At 45.0% G+C, this 19143-nt stretch overlaps 1 protein-coding gene across 2 annotated transcripts in view; it reads left to right on the forward strand.

Moving 5' to 3' along the window:
• Positions 1–15612, forward strand: part of LOC139413974 (glutaredoxin 3-like) — a 35350-nt gene extending 19738 nt beyond the window's left edge. The window contains exons 5-12 of one of the 2 annotated variants that reach the window (XR_011634861.1): positions 4834–5006; positions 7399–7460; positions 7589–7646; positions 12504–12556; positions 12964–13003; positions 13121–13213; positions 14193–14295; positions 14397–14442. Coding sequence is in view for 1 of the 2 variants with exons in the window: in XM_071161863.1 (XP_071017964.1) it covers positions 4834–5006; positions 7399–7460; positions 7589–7646; positions 12504–12556; positions 12964–13003; positions 13121–13213; positions 14193–14243 (530 nt within the window). In the remaining variant the exon portion in view is untranslated. Of the gene's footprint in view, positions 1–4833; positions 5007–7398; positions 7461–7588; positions 7647–12503; positions 12557–12963; positions 13004–13120; positions 13214–14192 lie in introns of both variants that reach the window. The other variant, XM_071161863.1, reaches the window with a different exon arrangement.
• Positions 15613–19143: the final 3531 nt, after the last annotated feature.

The raw sequence follows: 19143 nt of genomic DNA on the forward strand, positions 1-19143 counted from the left end.
GCCTGGTGGTGGAGGAGAGGCAGGCCTGGTGGTGGAGGAGAGGCAGGCCTGGTGGTGGAGGAGAGGCAGGCCTGGTGGTGGAGGAGAGGCAGGCCTGGTGGTGGTGGTGGTGGAGGAGGAGAGGCAGGCCTGGTGGTGGAGGAGAGGCAGGCCTGGTGGTGGAGGAGGAGAGGCAGGCCTGGTGGTGGTGGAGGAGAGGCAGGCCTGGTGGTGGAGGAGGACATTACACTGTAAGGGGTTGAGGTTCCACTCCCAACCACACCACTGTTTATAAGTATCAGTATTAGGTTCAAGGCAGTTTTAGTTTATAATCTAAACCCATAAGTGTTATTTTTCACCTCATCCTGAAATGTATCTCTAAATATTTTTCTTCTTTATAAAGAAGCCAAGTTGTAGTGTTTGTGAACTCTAGTTTAATCTATTCCCCACCAAGCCACGTGAGGCTGTGACTACGACCTCGCTAGTTCTTTAAAGAAGCCCTCTAAGAGGTTACACACTCATACACCATGTAGAACACATTCTCCTAACACATTACACGCTCTGTGTGTGTCTGTGAGTGTGTGTGTGTGAGTGTGAGTGAGTGTGTGTGTGTGTCTGTGTGTGTGTGTCTGTGTGTGTGTGTCTGTGAGTGTGTGTGTGTGTGTGTCTGTGAGTGTGTGTGTGTGTGTGTGTGTGTGTGTCTGTGAGTGTGTGTGTCTGAGTGTGTGTGTGTGTGTGTCTGTGAGTGTGTGTGTGTGTGTGTGTCTGAGTGTGTGTGTGTGTGTGTGTGTGTCTGAGTGTGTGTGTGTCTGAGTGTGTGTGTGTCTGAGTGTGTGTGTCTGTGTGTGTGTGTGTGTCTGAGTGTGTGTGTGTGTGTGTGTGTGTGTGTGTGTCTGTGAGTGTGTGTGTGTGTATGTGTGTCTGAGTGTGTGTGTGTGCGTGTGTGTGTCTGAGTGTGTGTGTGTGTGTGTTTGTGTGTGTGCATAATAACCTAACTTTCCTTGAAATAAGAAATCAGTTTTTTTATGTTCCTTTCTCCTGGAGCTGTATGGTCTGTCTGCGGTGCGCGACCCCCCCCTGACCCTTTAGGAGAAGGAGAGAGGGGCAACAACCCCTCGCCAATCAATCGTGCGTGTCTGGGTCTAGGATAGAGAGCCTCTAGCCAGAGAAAGCAGCTGGGTCTGGTGTAGTAGAAACAAGTTAATATAGTGGCATGTAGCTGAATAACCATTAGTTAGGGGCCTCTAGCTGTTTTATAATGAATTCCCCCATGAATGAATGAAGTATCAGAATGAGAGTTTCACTGCAGGCTCTACATGCAGGCAACATATCACCCCTCCTCTACTCCTGTTCCCTCTTTCTGTTCCCTTCTCTTTTTCTCTGCCTCTCTCGCTTTCTTTCTTGATCGCTCGCTCGCTCGCTCTCCTCTCCCTCTCTTTCTCCTCTCTCCCTCTCATTCTCCTCTCTCTCCCTCTTTCTCCTCTCTCCCTCTTTCTCCCTCTTTCCCCTCTCTCCCTCATTCTCCTCTCTCTCCCTCTTTCTCCTCTCTCCCTCTTTCTCCTCTCTCCCTCTTTCTCCTCTCCCTCTTTCTCCCTCTCTCTTTCTCCCTCTTTTCCCTCTCTCCCTCTTTCTCCTCTCTCCCTCTTTCTCCTCTCTCCCTCTTTCTCCTCTCCCTCCTTCTCCCTCTTTCCCCTCTCTCCCTCTTTCTCCTCTCTCCCTCTTTCTCCTCTCTCTTGCTGTCTTTCACTCGCTCTCCTCTCTCATTCTTTCTTTCTCTCGTTCTCTCCCTCCACCCTCGTTTCCATCTGTCTATTCCCCTCTGTCACAGTCTCTTCTCAAACACTGACTCACACTCATGTATCAAGGACATAACACATACCTGCCTCATATTTAAACAGTGATCCTGTCCATGCCAATGTGGACCCATGTCAGTCGTAAGATACACTGCATTTGGAAAGTATTCAGACCCCTTGACTTTTCCCACATTTTGTACGTTACAGCCTTATTCTAAAATTGACAACAAAAAAATGTCTCATTTCCTATCAATCTACACACAATACCCCATAATGACAAAGCAAAAACAAGTTTAAAAATGTTTGCTAATTTATTAAACATTAAAAAAGCGGATCATATTTACATAAGTATTCAGGCCCTTTACTCAGTACTTTGTTGAAGCACTTTTGGCAGCAATTACAACCTCAAGTCTTCTTGGGTATGACGCAACAAGCTTGGCACACCTGTATTTGGGGAGTTTCTCCCATTCTTCTCTGCAGATCCTCTCAAGCTCTGTCAGGTTGGATGGGGAGCGTCGCTGCACAGCTATTCTCAGGTCTCTCCAGAGATGTTCAATCGGATTCAAGTCCGGGCTACTCAAGGACATTCAGAGACTTGTCCCGAAGCTACTTCTGTGTTGTCTTGTCCGTGTGCTTAGGGTCATTGTCCTGATGGAAGGTGAACCTTCGCCCCAGTCTGAGGTCCTGAGCGCTGTTGAGCAGGTTTTCATGAAGGATCTCTCTGTACTTTGCTCCGTTCATCTTGCCCTCGATCCTGACTAGTCTCCCAGTTCCTCCCTCTGAAAAACATCCCCACAGCATGATGCTGCCACCACCATGCTTCACCGTAGGGATGGTGGCAGGTTTCCTCCAGACGTGATGGTTGGCTTTCAGGCCAAAGAGTTCAATCTTGGTTTCATCAGACCAGAGATTCTTGTTTCTCATGGTCTGAGAGTCTTTAGGTGCCTTTTGGCAAACTAAGCGGGCTGTGATGTGCCTTTTACTGAGGATTGGCTTCCGTCTGGCCACTACCGTAAAGGCCTGATTGGTGGAATACTGCAGAGATGGCTGTCCTTATGGAAGATTCTCCCATCTCTACAGAGGAGCTCTGTCAGAGTGACCATTGGGTTCTTGGTCACCTCCCTGACCAAGGCCCTTCTCCCCTGATTGCTCAGTTTGGCTGAGCGGCCAGCTCTAGGAAGAGTCTTTGTGGTTCCTAAGTTCTTCCATTTAAGAATGATGGAGGCCACTGTGTTCTTGGGAAAATTACTTAAAAATCATACAATGTGATTTTCTGGATTTTTGTTTTAGATTCCGTCTCTCACAGTTCAAGTGTACCTATGATAAAAATTACAGACCTCTACATGCTTTGTAAGTAGGAAAACCTGCACAATCGGCAGTGTATCAAATAATCAAATCAAATCAAATTGATTTATATAGCCCTTCGTACATCAGCTGATATCTCAAAGTGCTGTACAGAAACCCAGCCTAAAACCCCAAACACCAAGCAATGCAGGTGTAGAAGCACGGTGGCTAGGAAAAACTCCCATGAAAGGCCAAAACCTAGGAAGAAACCTAGAGAGGAACCAGGCTATGTTGGGTGGCCAGTCCTCTTCTGGCTGTGCCGGGTGGAGATTATAACAGAACATGGCCAAGATGTTCAAATGTTCATAAATGACCAGCATGCTCCAATAATAATAAGGCAGAACAGTTGAAACTGGAGCAGCAGCACGGCCAGGTGGACTGGGGACAGCAAGGAGTCATCATGTCAGGTAGTAGTGAGGCATGGTCCTAGGGCTCAGGTCCTCCGAGAGAAAGAAAGAGAGAAAGAGAGAATTAGAGAGAGCACACTTAAATTCACACAGGACACTGAATAGGACAGGAGAAGTACTCCAGATATAACAAACTGACCCTAGCCCCCCGACACATAAACTACTGCAGCATAAATACTGGAGGCTGAGACAGGAGGGGGCTGAGACAAATAATTGCTCTCCCCACTGTATGTATCTATATACACACTTTGTATTACTTAAAATGAATGTGATGATACCAGGCTAGAGTTTGGGACCATCTTTATTTTAGCTTTTCTTGTCTTGTTCATGTGTTTCCAAATGGCCCTTTTTATATGAGGGTAACAAACATGCTGCTGACCAAACTCATCTGCAATTATGTCCTGACTTAATATCCTGACTCTGTTCATATGGACATACAATAACATTAAACTAACAACCTGACTTAATATCCTGACTCTGTTGTTCATATGAACATACAATAACATTAAACTAACAACCTGATTTAATATCCTGACTCTGTTGTTCCTATAAACATACAATAACATTAAACTAACAACCTGAGTTAATATATATTTAATATCCTGACTCTGTTGTTCATATGAACATACAATAACATTAAACTAACAACCTGATTTAATATCCTGACTCTGTTGTTCCTATAAACATACAATAACATTAAACTAACAACCTGAGTTAATATATATTTAATATCCTGACTCTGTTGTTCCTATTAACATAAAATAACATTGAACTAACAACCCGTTGATTTCTCCTCAGCCGCGCTTTTCAAGGACCATGCTATCCAGTATAACAGCCGTGTCTTATACTAGGTTTACAAACACACTGTGTTGTCCCCATCACCCAGGTTTCAGCTGTCAGATAGTGGCGCTTTTCAAGGACCATGCTATCCAGTATAACTGCCGTGTCTTATACTAGGTTTACAAACACACTGTGTTCTCCCCATCACCCAGGTTTCAGCCGTCAGATTGTAGTTCTATTGAAGTATCATGCTATCCAGTATAACTGCCGTGTCTTATACTAGGTTTACAAACACACTGTGTTGTCCCCATCACCCAGGTTTCAGCCGTCAGATAGTGGCGCTTTTCAAGGACCATGCCATCCAGTATAACAGCCGTGTCTTATACTATGTTTACAAACACACTGTGTTGTCCCCATCACCCAGGTTTCAGCCGTCAGATAGTGGCGCTTTTCAAGGACCATGCCATCCAGTATAACAGCCGTGTCTTATACTAGGTTTACAAACACACTGTGTTCTCCCCATCACCCAGGTTTCAGCCGTCAGATAGTGGCGCTATTCAAGGACCATGCCATCCAGTTCAGCAGTTTTGACATCCTGTCAGACGAGGAAGTGAGAGGGGGGCTGAAGACCTTCTCCAACTGGCCCACCTACCCTCAGGTTTACGTTAACGGAGAACTCGTAGGGGGACTGGACATTGTCAAGGTGAGTCATGTTAAACACACATTTTTCTTCGAGTCTATAGACATTATACCAGCATCCCGGAATCGCCTCTTCACTGTTGATGTTAAGACGGATGTTTTGCCTAGAAGGCCAGCATCCCGGAATCGCCTCTTCACTGTTGATGTTGAGACGGATGTTTTGCCTAGAAGGCCAGCATCCCGGAATCGCCTCTTCACTGTTGATGTTGAGACGGATGTTTTGCCTAGAAGGCCAGCATCCCGGAATCGCCTCTTCACTGTTGATGTTGAGACGGATGTTTTGCCTAGAAGGCCAGCATCCCAGAATCGCCTCTTCACTGTTGATGTTGAGACGGATGTTTTGCGGGTCCTATTTAATGAAGCTGCCAGTTGAGAACTTGTGAGGCGTCTGTTTCTCAAACTAGACACTCTAATGTACTTGTCCTCTTGCTCAGTTGTGCAGTTGTTCTTTGGACACTGTGTTAACTAACTCTCCTTCCGTGGCCTCCAACTGCTCTTAAACGCTAGTAAAACTAAATGCTTGCTCTTCAACCGATCGCTGCCCACACCTGCCCGCCCGCCCGTCCAGTATCACTACTCTGGACGGGTCTGACTTAGAATATGTGGACAATTACAAATACCTAGGTGTCTGGTTAGACTGTAAACTCTCCTTCCAGACTCACATTAAGCATCTCCAATCCAAAATTAAATCTAGAATCGGCTTCCTATATCGCAACAAAGCCTCCTTCACTCATGCTGCCAAACACACCCTCGTAAAACTGACTATCCTGCCGATCCTTGACTTCGGCGATGTCATTTACAAAATAGCCCCCAACATTCTGCTCAGCAAACTGGATGCAGTCTATCACAGTGCCTTCCGTTTTGTCACCAAAGCCCCATACACCACCCACCACTGCGACCTGTATGCTCTCGTTGGCTGGCCTTCGCTTCATATTCGCCGCCAAACCCACTGGCTCCAGGTCATCTATAAGTCTTTGCTAGGTAAAGCTCCGCCTTATCTCAGTTCACTGGTCACTATAGCAACACCCATCCGTAGCACGCACTGCAGCAGGTATATTTCACTGGTCATCCCCAAAGCCAATTTCTCCTTTGGCCGCCTTTCCTTCCAGTTGTCTGCTGCCAATGACTGGAACGAACTGCAAAAATCACTGAAATTGCGTTGCACTGCTTTGCTTTATCTTGGCCAGGTCGCAGTTGTAAATGAGAACTTGTTCTACTACTCGGTGAAAGAAATAAATACATTTTTTTTAAATGATGAACTTGGATTAGCTAACACAACCTTGCCATTGGAACACAGGAGTGATGGTTGCTGATAATGGGCCTCTGTACGCCTATGTAGATATTCCATAAAAAATATGCCATTTCCAGCTACAGTTGTCATTTACAACATTAACAATGTCTACACTGTATTTCTGATCAATTTGATGTTGTTTTAATGGACAAAAATGTGCTTTTCTTTAAAAAACAAAGACATTTCTAAGTGGCCACAAACTTTTGAACGGTAGTGTGTGTGTTTTAGTGTGATTCAGACTGTAGGTGTGTGTATTAGTGTGATTCAGACTGTAGGTGTGTGTGTTAGTGTGATTCAGACTGTAGGTGTGTGTTTTCGTGTGATTCAGACTGTAGGTGTGTGTGTTAGTGTGATTCAGACTGTAGGTGTGTGTTTTCGTGTGATTCAGACTGTAGGTGTGTGTATTAGTGTGATTCAGACTGTAGGTGTGTGTATTAGTGTGATTCAGACTGTAGGTGTGTGTGTTAGTGTGATTCAGACTGTAGGTGTGTGTGTTAGTGTGATTCAGACTGTAGGTGTGTGTTTTAGTGTGATTCAGACTAGGTGTGTGTGTGAGTGTGATTCAGACTGTAGGTGTGTGTATTAGTGTGATTCAGACTGTAGGTGTGTGTATTAGTGTGATTCAGACTGTAGGTGTGTGTATTAGTGTGATTCAGACTGTAGGTGTGTGTGTTAGTGTGATTCAGACTGTAGGTGTGTGTATTAGTGTGATTCAGACTGTAGGTGTGTGTATTAGTGTGATTCAGACTGTAGGTGTGTGTATTAGTGTGATTCAGACTGTAGGCGTGTGTATTAGTGTGATTCAGACTATAGGTGTGTGTATTAGTGTGATTCAGACTGTAGGTGTGTGTTTTAGTGTGATTGAGACTGTAGGTGTGTGTTTTAGTGTGATTCAGACTGTAGGTGTGTGTGTGTTAGTGTGATTCAGACTGTAGGTGTGTGTGTTAGTGTGATTCAGACTGTAGGTGTGTGTGTTAGTGTGATTCAGACTGTAGGTGTGAGTGTGATTCAGACTGTAGGTGTGTGTGTTAGTGTGTAGGTACAGTAGAACGAAGGGCCTCTGCAGTGACCCAGTGACCCATCTCAGTGTTGATACCTGTTGTAGGAACTAGCTGAATCTGGAGAGCTGGAGAATACCTGTCCCAAGGCTGTCACACTGGAGCACAGGTAAAACACACACACACACAGACTCACACACACACACACACACACACACACACACACACACACACACGCACACGTGGAAGATGGCACGTTGTATTGTGTGACTTATGGACTGTCCTTATAACCTCCAGGTTGAAGTCGACCATCAACAGGAGTCCAGTCATGCTGTTCATGAAGGGCAATAAAGAGGTACGTAGGTGTCACTGTATCATAACAGGGCAATAAAGAGGTGCGTAGGTGTCACTATATCATAACAGGACAATAAAGAGGTACGTAGGTGTCACTATATCATAACAGGACAATAAAGAGGTATGTAGGTGTCACTATATAACAGGACAATAAAGAGGTATGTAGGTGTCACTATATCATAACAGGACAATAAAGAGGTATGTAGGTGTCACTATATAACAGGACAATAAAGAGGTGTGTAGGTGTCACTATATAACAGGACAATAAAGAGGTATGTAGGTGTCACTATATAACAGGGCAATAAAGAGGTGTGTAGGTGTCACTATATAACAGGACAATAAAGAGGTGTGTAGGTGTCACTATATAACAGGACAATAAAGAGGTATGTAGGTGTCACTATATAACAGGACAATAAAGAGGTATGTAGGTGTCACTATATAACAGGACAATAAAGAGGTATGTAGGTGTCACTGTATCATAACAGGGCAATAAAGAGGTACGTAGGTGTCACTATATAACAGGACAATAAAGAGGTACAGTGCCTTGCGAAAGTATTCGGCCCCCTTGAACTTTGCGACCTTTTGCCACATTTCAGGCTTCAAACATAAAGATATAAAACTGTATTTTTTTGTGAAGAATCAACAACAAGTGGGACACAATCATTAAGTGGAACGGCATTTATTGGATATTTCAAACATTTTTAACAAATCAAAAACTGAAAAATTGGGCGTGCAAAATTATTCAGCCCCCTTAAATTAATACTTTGTAGCGCCACCTTTTGCTGCGATTACAGCTGTAAGTCGCTTGGGGTATGTCTCTATCAGTTTTGCACATCGAGAGACTGAAATGTTTTCCCATTCCTCCTTGCAAAACAGCTCGAGCTCAGTGAGGTTGGATGGAGAGCATTTGTGAACAGCAGTTTTCAGTTCTTTCCACAGATTCTCGATTGGATTCAGGTCTGGACTTTGACTTGGCCATTCTAACACCTGGATATGTTTATTTTTGAACCATTCCATTGTAGATTTTGCTTTATGTTTTGGATCATTGTCTTGTTGGAAGACAAAGCTCCGTCCCAGTCTCAGGTCTTTTGCAGACTCCATCAGGTTTTCTTCCAGAATGGTCCTGTATTTGGCTCCATCCATCTTCCCATCAATATTAACCATCTTCCCTGTCCCTGCTGAAGAAAAGCAGGCCCAAACCATGATGCTGCCACCACCATGTTTGACAGTGGGGATGGTGTGTTCAGCTGTGTTGTTTTTACGCCAAACATAACGTTTTGCATTGTTGCCAAAAAGTTCAATTTTGGTTTCATCTGACCAGAGCACCTTCTTCCACATGTTTGGTGTGTCTCCCAGGTGGCTTGTGGCAAACTTTAAACGACACTTTTTATGGATATCTTTAAGAAATGGCTTTCTTCTTGCCACTCTTCCATAAAGGCCAGATTTGTGCAATATACGACTGATTGTTGTCCTATGGACAGAGTCTCCCACCTCAGCTGTAGATCTCTGCAGTTCATCCAGAGTGATCATGGGCCTCTTGGCTGCATCTCTGATCAGTCTTCTCCTTGTATGAGCTGAAAGTTTAGAGGGACGGCCAGGTCTTGGTAGATTTGCAGTGGTCTGATACTCCTTCCATTTCAATATTATCGCTTGCACAGTGCTCCTTGGGATGTTTAAAGCTTGGGAAATCTTTTTGTATCCAAATCCGGCTTTAAACTTCTTCACAACAGTATCTCGGACCTGCCTGGTGTGTTCCTTGTTCTTCATGATGCTCTCTGCGCTTTTAACGGACCTCTGAGACTATCACAGTGCAGGTGCATTTATACGGAGACTTGATTACACACAGGTGGATTGTATTTATCATCATTAGTCATTTAGGTCAACATTGGATCATTCAGAGATCCTCACTGAACTTCTGGAGAGAGATTGCTGCACTGAAAGTAAAGGGGCTGAATAATTTTGCACGCCCAATTTTTCAGTTTTTGATTTGTTAAAAAAGTTTGAAATATCCAATAAATGTCGTTCCACTTCATGATTGTGTCCCACTTGTTGTTGATTCTTCACAAAAAAATACAGTTTTATATCTTTATGTTTGAAGCCTGAAATGTGGCAAAAGGTCGCAAAGTTCAAGGGGGCCGAATACTTTCGCAAGGCACTGTACGTAGGTGTCACTATATAACAGGACAATAAACCTGTGTGTTTGTTTGGTCTGTGTACTTAATTAATGGAATAGAATGGGGGCAGCAGGTAGCCTAGTGGTTAGAGCGTTGGACTTGTAACCGAAAGGTTGCTAGATCGAATACCTGAGCTGACAAGGAAAAATTCTGTCATTCTGCCCCTGAACAAGGCAGTTATCCCACTGTTCCTAGGCCGTCATTGTAAATAAGAATTTGTTCTTAGCTGACTTGCCTAAAAATATATGTGTATATTTATATATAAAATGGAATAGAAAAGGAGAATAGGACTTGAATATAATTGCAGCTAATCATAAATAAATGCTATGCACAAACATACAGGCTTGTGTTTGGCCTATATAATACTATTCTAATATAACTCCAGTACGTTACTTCAAGAGGTACCAGTTGGCCTATATAATACTATATAATACTATATAATACTATTCTAATATAACTCCAGTACATTACTTCAAGAGGTACCAGTTGGCCTATATAATACTATATAATACTATTCTAATATAACTCCAGTACGTTACTTCAAGAGGTACCAGTTGGCCTATATAATACTATATAATACTATTCTAATATAACTCCAGTACGTTACTTCAAGAGGTACCAGTTGGCCTATATAATACTATATAATACTATTCTAATATAACTCCAGTACATTACTTCAAGAGAGGTACCAGTTGGCCTATATAATACTATATAATACTATTCTAATATAACTCCAGTACATTACTTCAAGAGGTACCAGTTGGCCTATATAATACTATATAATACTATATAATACTATTCTAATATAACTCCAGTACATTACTTCAAGAGGTACCAGTTGGCCTATATAATACTATATAATACTATTCTAACATAACTCCAGTACATTACTTCAAGAGGTACCAGTTGGCCTATATAATACTATTCTAACATAACTCCAGTACATTACTTCAAGAGGTACCAGTTGGCCTATATAATACTATTCTAACATAACTCCAGTACATTACTTCAAGAGGTACCAGTTGGCCTATATAATACTATATAATACTATTCTAATATAACTCCAGTACATTACTTCAAGAGGTACCAGTTGGCCTATATAATACTATTCTAACATAACTCCAGTACATTACTTCAAGAGGTACCAGTTGGCCTATATAATACTATATAATACTATTCTAACATAACTCCAGTACATTACTTCAAGAGAGGTACCAGTTGGCCTATATACTCTGCCAATCTAGTAGATAAGGACAATTGGTATTGCATACATTTCAACTGAATTGAGGCTAATCTGAAATCAATAATGTTCTGCACCTCACAGAGCAGTGGGAACACCCCCCCTCACACACACACACACACACACACACAGACACTAATGGTTCAGGAGTACCTCCCCCCTCCTACCTCTTCATATTGATTGCTGCTGCTCACAGATGAAGAGTAGTTTAAACCAGGTCCCCTGTGAATCCCGTCTCTCCCTTTTCACTCGCTGGGGTTCTATTTGTAGATACGGATCTATATTTAGTTTTCCATTTCTTAAAAGACCGTTTCTAAGTGGGGTCCTGTGAAACCAATAGGAGTTGAAGACCGTTTCTAAGTGGGGTCCTGTCAAACCAATAGGAGTTGAAGACCGTTTCTAAGTGGGGTCCTGTCAAACCAATAGGAGTTGAAGACCGTTTCTAAGTGGGGTCCTGTCAAACCAATAGGAGTTGAAGACCGTTTCTAAGTGGGGTCCTGTCAAACCAATAGGAGTTGAAGACCGTTTCTAAGTGGGGTCCTGTGAAACCAATAGGAGTTGAAGACCGTTTCTAAGTGGGGTCCTGTCAAACCAATAGGAGTTGAAGACCGTTTCTAAGTGGGGTCCTGTGAAACCAATAGGAGTTGAAGACCGTTTCTAAGTGGGGTCCTGTGAAACCAATAGGAGTTGAAGACCGTTTCTAAGTGGGGTCCTGTGAAACCAATAGGAGTTGAAGACCGTTTCTAAGTGGGGTCCTGTGAAACCAATAGGAGTTGAAGACCGTTTCTAAGTGGGGTCCTGTGAAACCAATAGGAGTTGAAGACCGTTTCTAAGTGGGGTCCTGTGAAACCAATAGGAGTTGAAGACCGTTTCTAAGTGGGGTCCTGTGAAACCAATAGGAGTTGAAGACCGTTTCTAAGTGGGGTCCTGTGAAACCAATAGCAGTGGAAACTTGCTCAATGAAAGCTTGCGTTTGGTTTCATTCTGGAGGGAAGAAGTCCTAACTCCTCCTGCTTAACGAGGCAAGTCAATTAAGAACAAATTCTTATTTACATTGACGGCCTAGGAACAGGGCCTTGTTCAGAATGACATATTTCTTACCTCGTTAGCTCGGGGATTCGATCTGGCAACCTTTCGGGTTTCTGGCCCAACGCTCTAACCACTAGGCTACCTGCCGCCACTTATCCATGTGTTATCTTGAAAGCATTTCTCCTACTCACACAGAAAGCACCAATTTGTTTTTGAAATTATCTTTGTTTTAAAAAGAAACATTGCTTCCTGTGATTTTGTTCCACAATAAAATGGTTTTGTGTGGATTCACCTGTTGAAGGATCTGAATTGAGTTAATATATTAAATATAAAGTGTATGTTCTTTGTTAAGATATGGGTATGATTAAGTTATCTGTTTGTTTTCTAAAGTCTGTTTTTCTTCCTGTATCTGTAGCAAGCCAAATGTGGATTCAGTCTTCAGATACTGGAGATAATGAACAGCGCAGGGTGAGATGACACCACTATATCACGATACTGGAGATAATGAACAGCTCAGGGTGACATAACACAAATATATCATGATACTGGAGATAATGAACAGCTCAGGGTGAGAACACCACTATATCACGATACTGGAGATAATGAACAGCTCAGGGTGAGATAACACCACTATATCACGATACTGGAGATAATGAACAGCTCAGGGTGAGATAACACCACTATATCATGATACTGGAGATAATGAACAGGGTGAGGTAACACCACTATATCATGATCATGAACAGCTCAGTTCATTATATCATGTCTGTGTTTATAATAATGGTTAATATCATGTCTGTGTTTATAATAATGGTTAATATCATGTCTGTGTTTATAATAATGGTTAATATCTTCCCTGTGTTTCCTGTTTTCAGGGTGGAATATAGCACCTTTGATATCCTGGAAGATGAGGAGGTAAAAGAGGCTGTATCTGTCTATGACATTTGCAAAACCATGTTGGTGAAACCTAAAGATGTTTTTCTACATGTTAACATGGTTTTCTTCATTTATCTTCCAATCACCAACGTCCAGGTTAGACAGGGTCTAAAGACATACTCAAACTGGCCAACGTACCCTCAGCTATACGTCAATGGGGAACTCATTGGCGGGCTGGACATTGTGAAGGTGAGAAGTGATTTTTGTTTTACACCTCAGACCATAATTGCGCTTATTACCTCCACTTAGTTCTGGACTAGTCTGAATATGTCTATAAACCATTCACAATGGAGATTGTCCATTTAAAATAGCTTTTTAGTCCTAAACTAGGCTGAATCTGGTGTCTGGGGAAACGAACCCTTATAGGATCAGCCAGGTATGTCACAGTGTCACAGACAGAGGCAACAGCAGTACCACAGACTCTCCACCAGGTGTCACTAAAGCACCGTGTTCTGTTTTCTTAGCCTGCTTAATGTCGTCATGCCATGTACAGTCAGACAGGCAGCATGGAGGGGGGGCGGGGGGGGTCATCCTCGGTAGTAAAAAGCACAGAGGAAAAGATTGGTGTAATGTAAATACCAAGGTTTCTTAGTGAACTACATTAAACCATGCTAAGGGAAGGTTACACAACATTGAGATAGTAAGGTCCCCAGTGTGCGTCTAACTGTAATCCTCTGTTTGGATATGCCTACTTATTTCACCAAGGGCCTTGCTTTGCATAAACTAGGCCTGTAGTCCGGCTGGGTTTAAAGCAGCGTATTGCCCAGCAGTGGCTAGTGATTGATGTCAGCTGGAGTTCAGTTTTAATAGATCACCTGTCAATCACGGTTCTTTATAAGGACTGCATTGTGATAACATGTCACTGAGTTTCAGGAGACAGTAGTTCTCTGTGTATCTATCTATACATAATTTAATGAGACAGGAGTTCTCTGTGTATCTATCTATACATAGTTTAATGAGACAGGAGTTATCTGTGTATCTATACATAGTTAGTTTCATGAGACAGGAGTTCTCTGTGTATCTATACATAGTTATTGTGCATCAATAGAGTATTTGTTTCTGATGCTGTTGGAAGGTTACATGACAGGTCCAGTAGGCTGTTATTTTCTCATGTATCAGCTGGTATGAAGATCAGACCTGTATTGACATGTGTTCTGTGTTTTTACAGGAGCTTAAAGACAGTGGAGACCTTTCTTCTGTCCTGAGGGGTGAATGCTAGGTTCCTGTAGTACTGTGATGGGAATGAGCTATGGACTACTGCACTCTTCCTTCCCCTCTCTACCCTCTTCATTCCCCTCTCTACCTTCCTCTTCCTCTCTCTGCCCTGTTCTTCCTCTCTCTAACCTCTTCGCCCTCTCTCTAACCTCTTCGCCCTCTCTCTACCCTCTTCTTCCTCTCTCTATCCTCTTCTTCCTCTCTCTACCATTTTCTTCCCCTCTCTACCCTCTTCTTCCTCTCTCTACCCTCTTCTTCCTCTCTCTAACCTCTTCGCCCTCTCTCTACCCTCCTCTTCCCATCTCTACCCTCCTCTTCCCCTCTCTATCCTCTTCCCCTCTCTATCCTCTTCCCCTCTCTACCCTCCTCTTCCCCTCTCTACCCTCCTCTTCCCCTCTCTACCCTCCTCTTCCCCTCTCTATCCTCTTCCCCTCTCTACCCTCCTCTTCCCCTCTCTACCATCCTCTTCCCCTCTCTACCATCCTCTTCCCCTCTCTACCATCCTCTTCCCCTCTCTACCATCCTCTTCCCCTCTCTACCATCCTCTTCCCCTCTCTACCCTCCTCTTCCCCTCTCTATCCTCTTCCCCTCTCTACCCTCCTCTTCCCCTCTATATCCTCTTCCCCTCTCTACCCTCCTCTTCCCCTCTCTACCCTCCTCTTCCCCTCTCTACCCTCATCTTCCCCTCTCTACCCTCCTCTTCCCCTCTCTACCCTCCTCTTCCCCTCTCTACCCTCTCTACCCTCCTCTTCCCCTCTCTATCTTCCTCTTCCCCTTTCTACCCTCCTCTTCCCCTCTCTACCCTCTTCCCTTCTCTATCCTCTTCCCCTCTCCATCTTCCTCCCCTCTCTATCCTCTTCCCCTCTCTACCCTCCTCTTCCCCTCGCTACCCTCCTCTTCCCCTCTCTACCCTCATCTTCCCCTCTCTACCCTCCTCTTCCCCTCTCTACCCTCCTCTTCCCCTCTCTACCCTCTCTACCCTCCTCTTCCCCTCTCTATCTTCCTCTTCCCCTTTCTACCCTCCTCTTCCCCTCTCTACCCTCCTCTTCCCCTCTCTATCCTCCTCTTCCCCTCTATCCTCTTCCCCTCTCTACCCTCTTCCCTTCTCTATCCTCTTCCCCTCTCCATCTTCCTCCCCTCTCTATCCTCTTCCCCTCTCTACCCTCCTCTTCCCCTCGCTACCCTCCTCTTCCCCTCTCTATCCTCCTCTTCCCCTCTCTACCCTTTTCTCTACCCCTCTCTGAAATACATGGTATATTATCCATCCATTGATTTTTCTGAACTTAGCACAGGTGTCCAAATTAACCTGATTGATCAAACTGCATTCTGCCACCAGCTGCAAATATAATAAAGTCATCCATGATGCTACCTGACTGGTTTCCTTATGTCTTTTGAACCTTAAAGAACACAGCAGTCAGAGCAAAGAACTAGAACCTTAGAGAACACAGCAGTCAGAGCAAAGAACTAGAACCTTAGAGAACACAGCAGTCAGAGCAAAGAACTAGAACCTTAGAACACAGCAGTTAGAGCAAAGAACTGGAACCTTAGAGAACACAGCAGTCAGAGAAAAGAACTAGAACCTTAGAACACAGCAGCTAGAGCAAAGAACTAGAACCTTAGAGAACACAGCAGTCAGAGCAAAGAACTAGAACCTTAGTGAACACAGCAGTCAGAGCAAAGAACTAGAACCTTAGTGAACACAGCAGTCAGAGCAAAGAACTAGAACCTTAGTGAACACAGCAGTCAGAGCAAAGAACTAGAACCTTAGTGAACACAGCAGTCAGAGCAAAGAACTAGAACCTTAGTGAACACTGCAGTCAGAGCAAAGAACTAGAACCTTAGAGAACACTGCAGTCAGAGCAAAGAACTAGAACCTTAGAACACAGCAGTCAGAGCAAAGAACTAGAACCTTAGAGAACACAGCAGTCATAGCAAAGGGAGGTCCGTGGGGCGACGCACAATTGGCCTAGCATCATCCGTGTTAGGGAAAAATTGGCGGTAGGGATATTCTTGTCTCATCGCACACTAGCGACTCCTGTGGCGGGCTGGGCGCAATGTGCGCTGTCCAGGTCGCTAGGGGAATGGTGTTTCCTCCGACACTGACTGGCGGCTGGCTCCCGGGTTGGATGCGGGCTGTGTTAAGAAGCAGTTGGTTGTGTTTCTGTTTCCATTGATCATCCTTGAGATGTTTCTACAACTTGATTGGAATCAACCTGTGGTAAATTCAATTGATTGGACATGATTTGGAAAGGCACACAGCTGTCTATTTAAGGTCACACAGTTGACAGTGTGTGTCAGAGCAAAAACCAAGCCATGAGGTCGAAGGAAATGTCCGTAGAGCTCCGAGACAGGATTGTGTCGAGGCACGGATCTGGGGAAGGGTACCAAAACATTTCTGCAGCATTCAAGGTCCCCAAGAACACAGTGACCTCCATTTTTAAATGGAAGCATTTTGGAACCACCAAGACTCGTCCTAAACCTGGCTGGCTGGTCAAACTGAGCAATCGGAGGAGAAGGGCCTTGGTCGGTGGGTGGGTGGGTGGGTCGGTCGGTCGGTCGGTGGGTGGGTCGGTTGGTCGGTGGGTGGGTGGGTGGGTGGGTCGGTCGGTGGGGGGGTTGGTGAGTGGGTGGGTGGGTCGGTCGGTCGGTGGGTCGGTCGGTCGGTGGGTCGGTCGGTGGGTGGGTGGGTCGGTCGGTGGGGGGGTGGGTCGGTGGGTGGGTGGGTGGGTCGGTCGGTCGTTCGGTGGGTCGGTCGGTTGGTCGGTGGGTGGGTGAGTGGGTGGGTCGGTCGGTGGGGGGGTCGGTCGGTCGGTCGGTGGGTCGGTCGGTGGGTGGGTGGGTGGGTCGGTCGATCGGTGGGTCGGTCGATCGGTGGGTCGGTCGGTCGGTCGGTTGGTCGGTGCTCTGCACACCGGAGTCAATGTAAGTAAACAAAGCATTCATATTAATTGCCGGTGGTGAGCCGGGTGTCCGTGTGCTCACCTCACCTGATACACACACACACACACACACACACACACACACACACACACACACACACACACACCTGGCTCTAAGCCAGGGGCCTAGTGGTGGTGCCATTAGGGCTGAACAGCCACCCTCATCTTCCCCTCATCCTCCCTACTCCTCCTCATTTTCCTCTCCTGACTTGGAGTACATCTGTGTGTCTCCTGAGGTAATTCTGGTAATTCTGGTTCTCCACTGTGTGACTGACTGAGGCCCTGTGTTACCCTCCTCCTCCTTCTCTTCCTTCCCTCCTCAATTTCCTCTTCCACCTCTACTCATCCCAGCCTCCTCACATACCATGGTATTTACTCAACACAGCTCTCTCTTGCTCCCTCTCTCGAACACTAGCACACACACACACACACACACACACACACACACACACACACACACATCCTCTCTCCACACGACTGTGCTCAGGAGGACTGTCTCCTCTCCACCAAATCACTCAGATTGCCATGTTGTTATTCCAGTCTGTTAGTGACTGCTGACAGAGAGATGCTGCCTGTTAGTGAGTGCTGACAGAGAGATGCTGTCTGTTAGTGACTGCTGACAGAGAGAGATACTGTCTGTTAGTGACTACTGACAGAGAGAGATGCTGACTGCTGACACAGAGAGATGCTGTCTTTTAGTGACTGCTGACAGAGAGATGCTGCCTGTTAGTGACTGCTGACAGAGCTGCTGCCTGTTAGTGACTGCTGACAGAGAGAAATGCTACCTGTTAGTGACTGCTGACAGAGAGAGATGCTGCCTGATAGTGACTGCTGACAGAGAGAGATGCTGCCTCTTAGTGACTGCTGACAGAGAGAGATGCTGTCTGTTAGTGACTGCTGACAGAGAGAGATACTGTCTGTTAGTGACTGCTGACAGATAGAGATGCTGTTAGATGTTAATAGGTGTTTATAATGTGTTTAGACACCAATGTGTAATTCCCTAGATCAACCACCAGGTGGAGCACTCATTTAGTCTGTCCAATAACCCAACAACATGTTGTGACTGGGCCTGTATACACACTGCTCAGAAAAATAAAGGGAACACTAAAATAACACATCCTAAATCTGAATGAATTAAATATTCTTATTAAATACTTTTTTCTTTACATAGTTGAATGTGCTGACAACAAAATCACACACAAATTATAAATGGAAATCAAATTTATCAACCCATGGAGGTCTGGATTTGGAGTCACACTCAAAATTAAAGTGGAAAACCACACTTCAGGCTGATCCAACTTTGATGTAATGACCTTAAAACAAGTCAAAATGAGGCTCAGTAGTGTGTGTGGCCTCCACGTGCCTGTATGACCTCCCTACAACGCCTGGGCATGCTCCTGATGAGGTGGCGGATGTTCTCCTGAGGGATCTCCTCCCAGACCTGGACTAAAGCATCATGGATGGAGCGAGACATGATGCCCCAGATGTGCTCAATTGGATTCAGGTCTAGGGAACGGGCGGGCCAATCCATAGCATCAATGCCTTCCTCTAGCAGGAACTGCTGACACACCAGCCACATGAGGTCTAGCATTGTCTTGCATTAGGAGGAACCCAGGGCCAACCGCACCAGCATATGGTCTCACAAGGGGTCTGAGGATCTCATCTCGGTACCTAATGGCAGTCAGGCTACCTCTGGCGAGCACATGGAGGGCTGTGCGGCCCCCCAAACAAATACCACCCCACACCATGACTGACCCACCGACAAACCCGTCATGCTGGAGAATGTTGCAGGCAGCAGAACATTCTCCACGGCGTCTCCAGACTGTCACGTCTGTCACATGTGCTCAGTGGGAACCTGCTTTCATCTGTGAAGAGCACAGGGGCCAGTGGCGAATTTGCCAATCTTGGTGTTCTCTGGCAAATGCAAAACGTCCTGCACGGTGTTGGGCTGTAAGCACAACGCCC

Source organism: Oncorhynchus clarkii, chromosome 1 (assembly GCF_045791955.1).
Source record: "Oncorhynchus clarkii lewisi isolate Uvic-CL-2024 chromosome 1, UVic_Ocla_1.0, whole genome shotgun sequence".
Classification (NCBI taxonomy): Eukaryota; Metazoa; Chordata; class Actinopteri; order Salmoniformes; family Salmonidae; genus Oncorhynchus; species Oncorhynchus clarkii.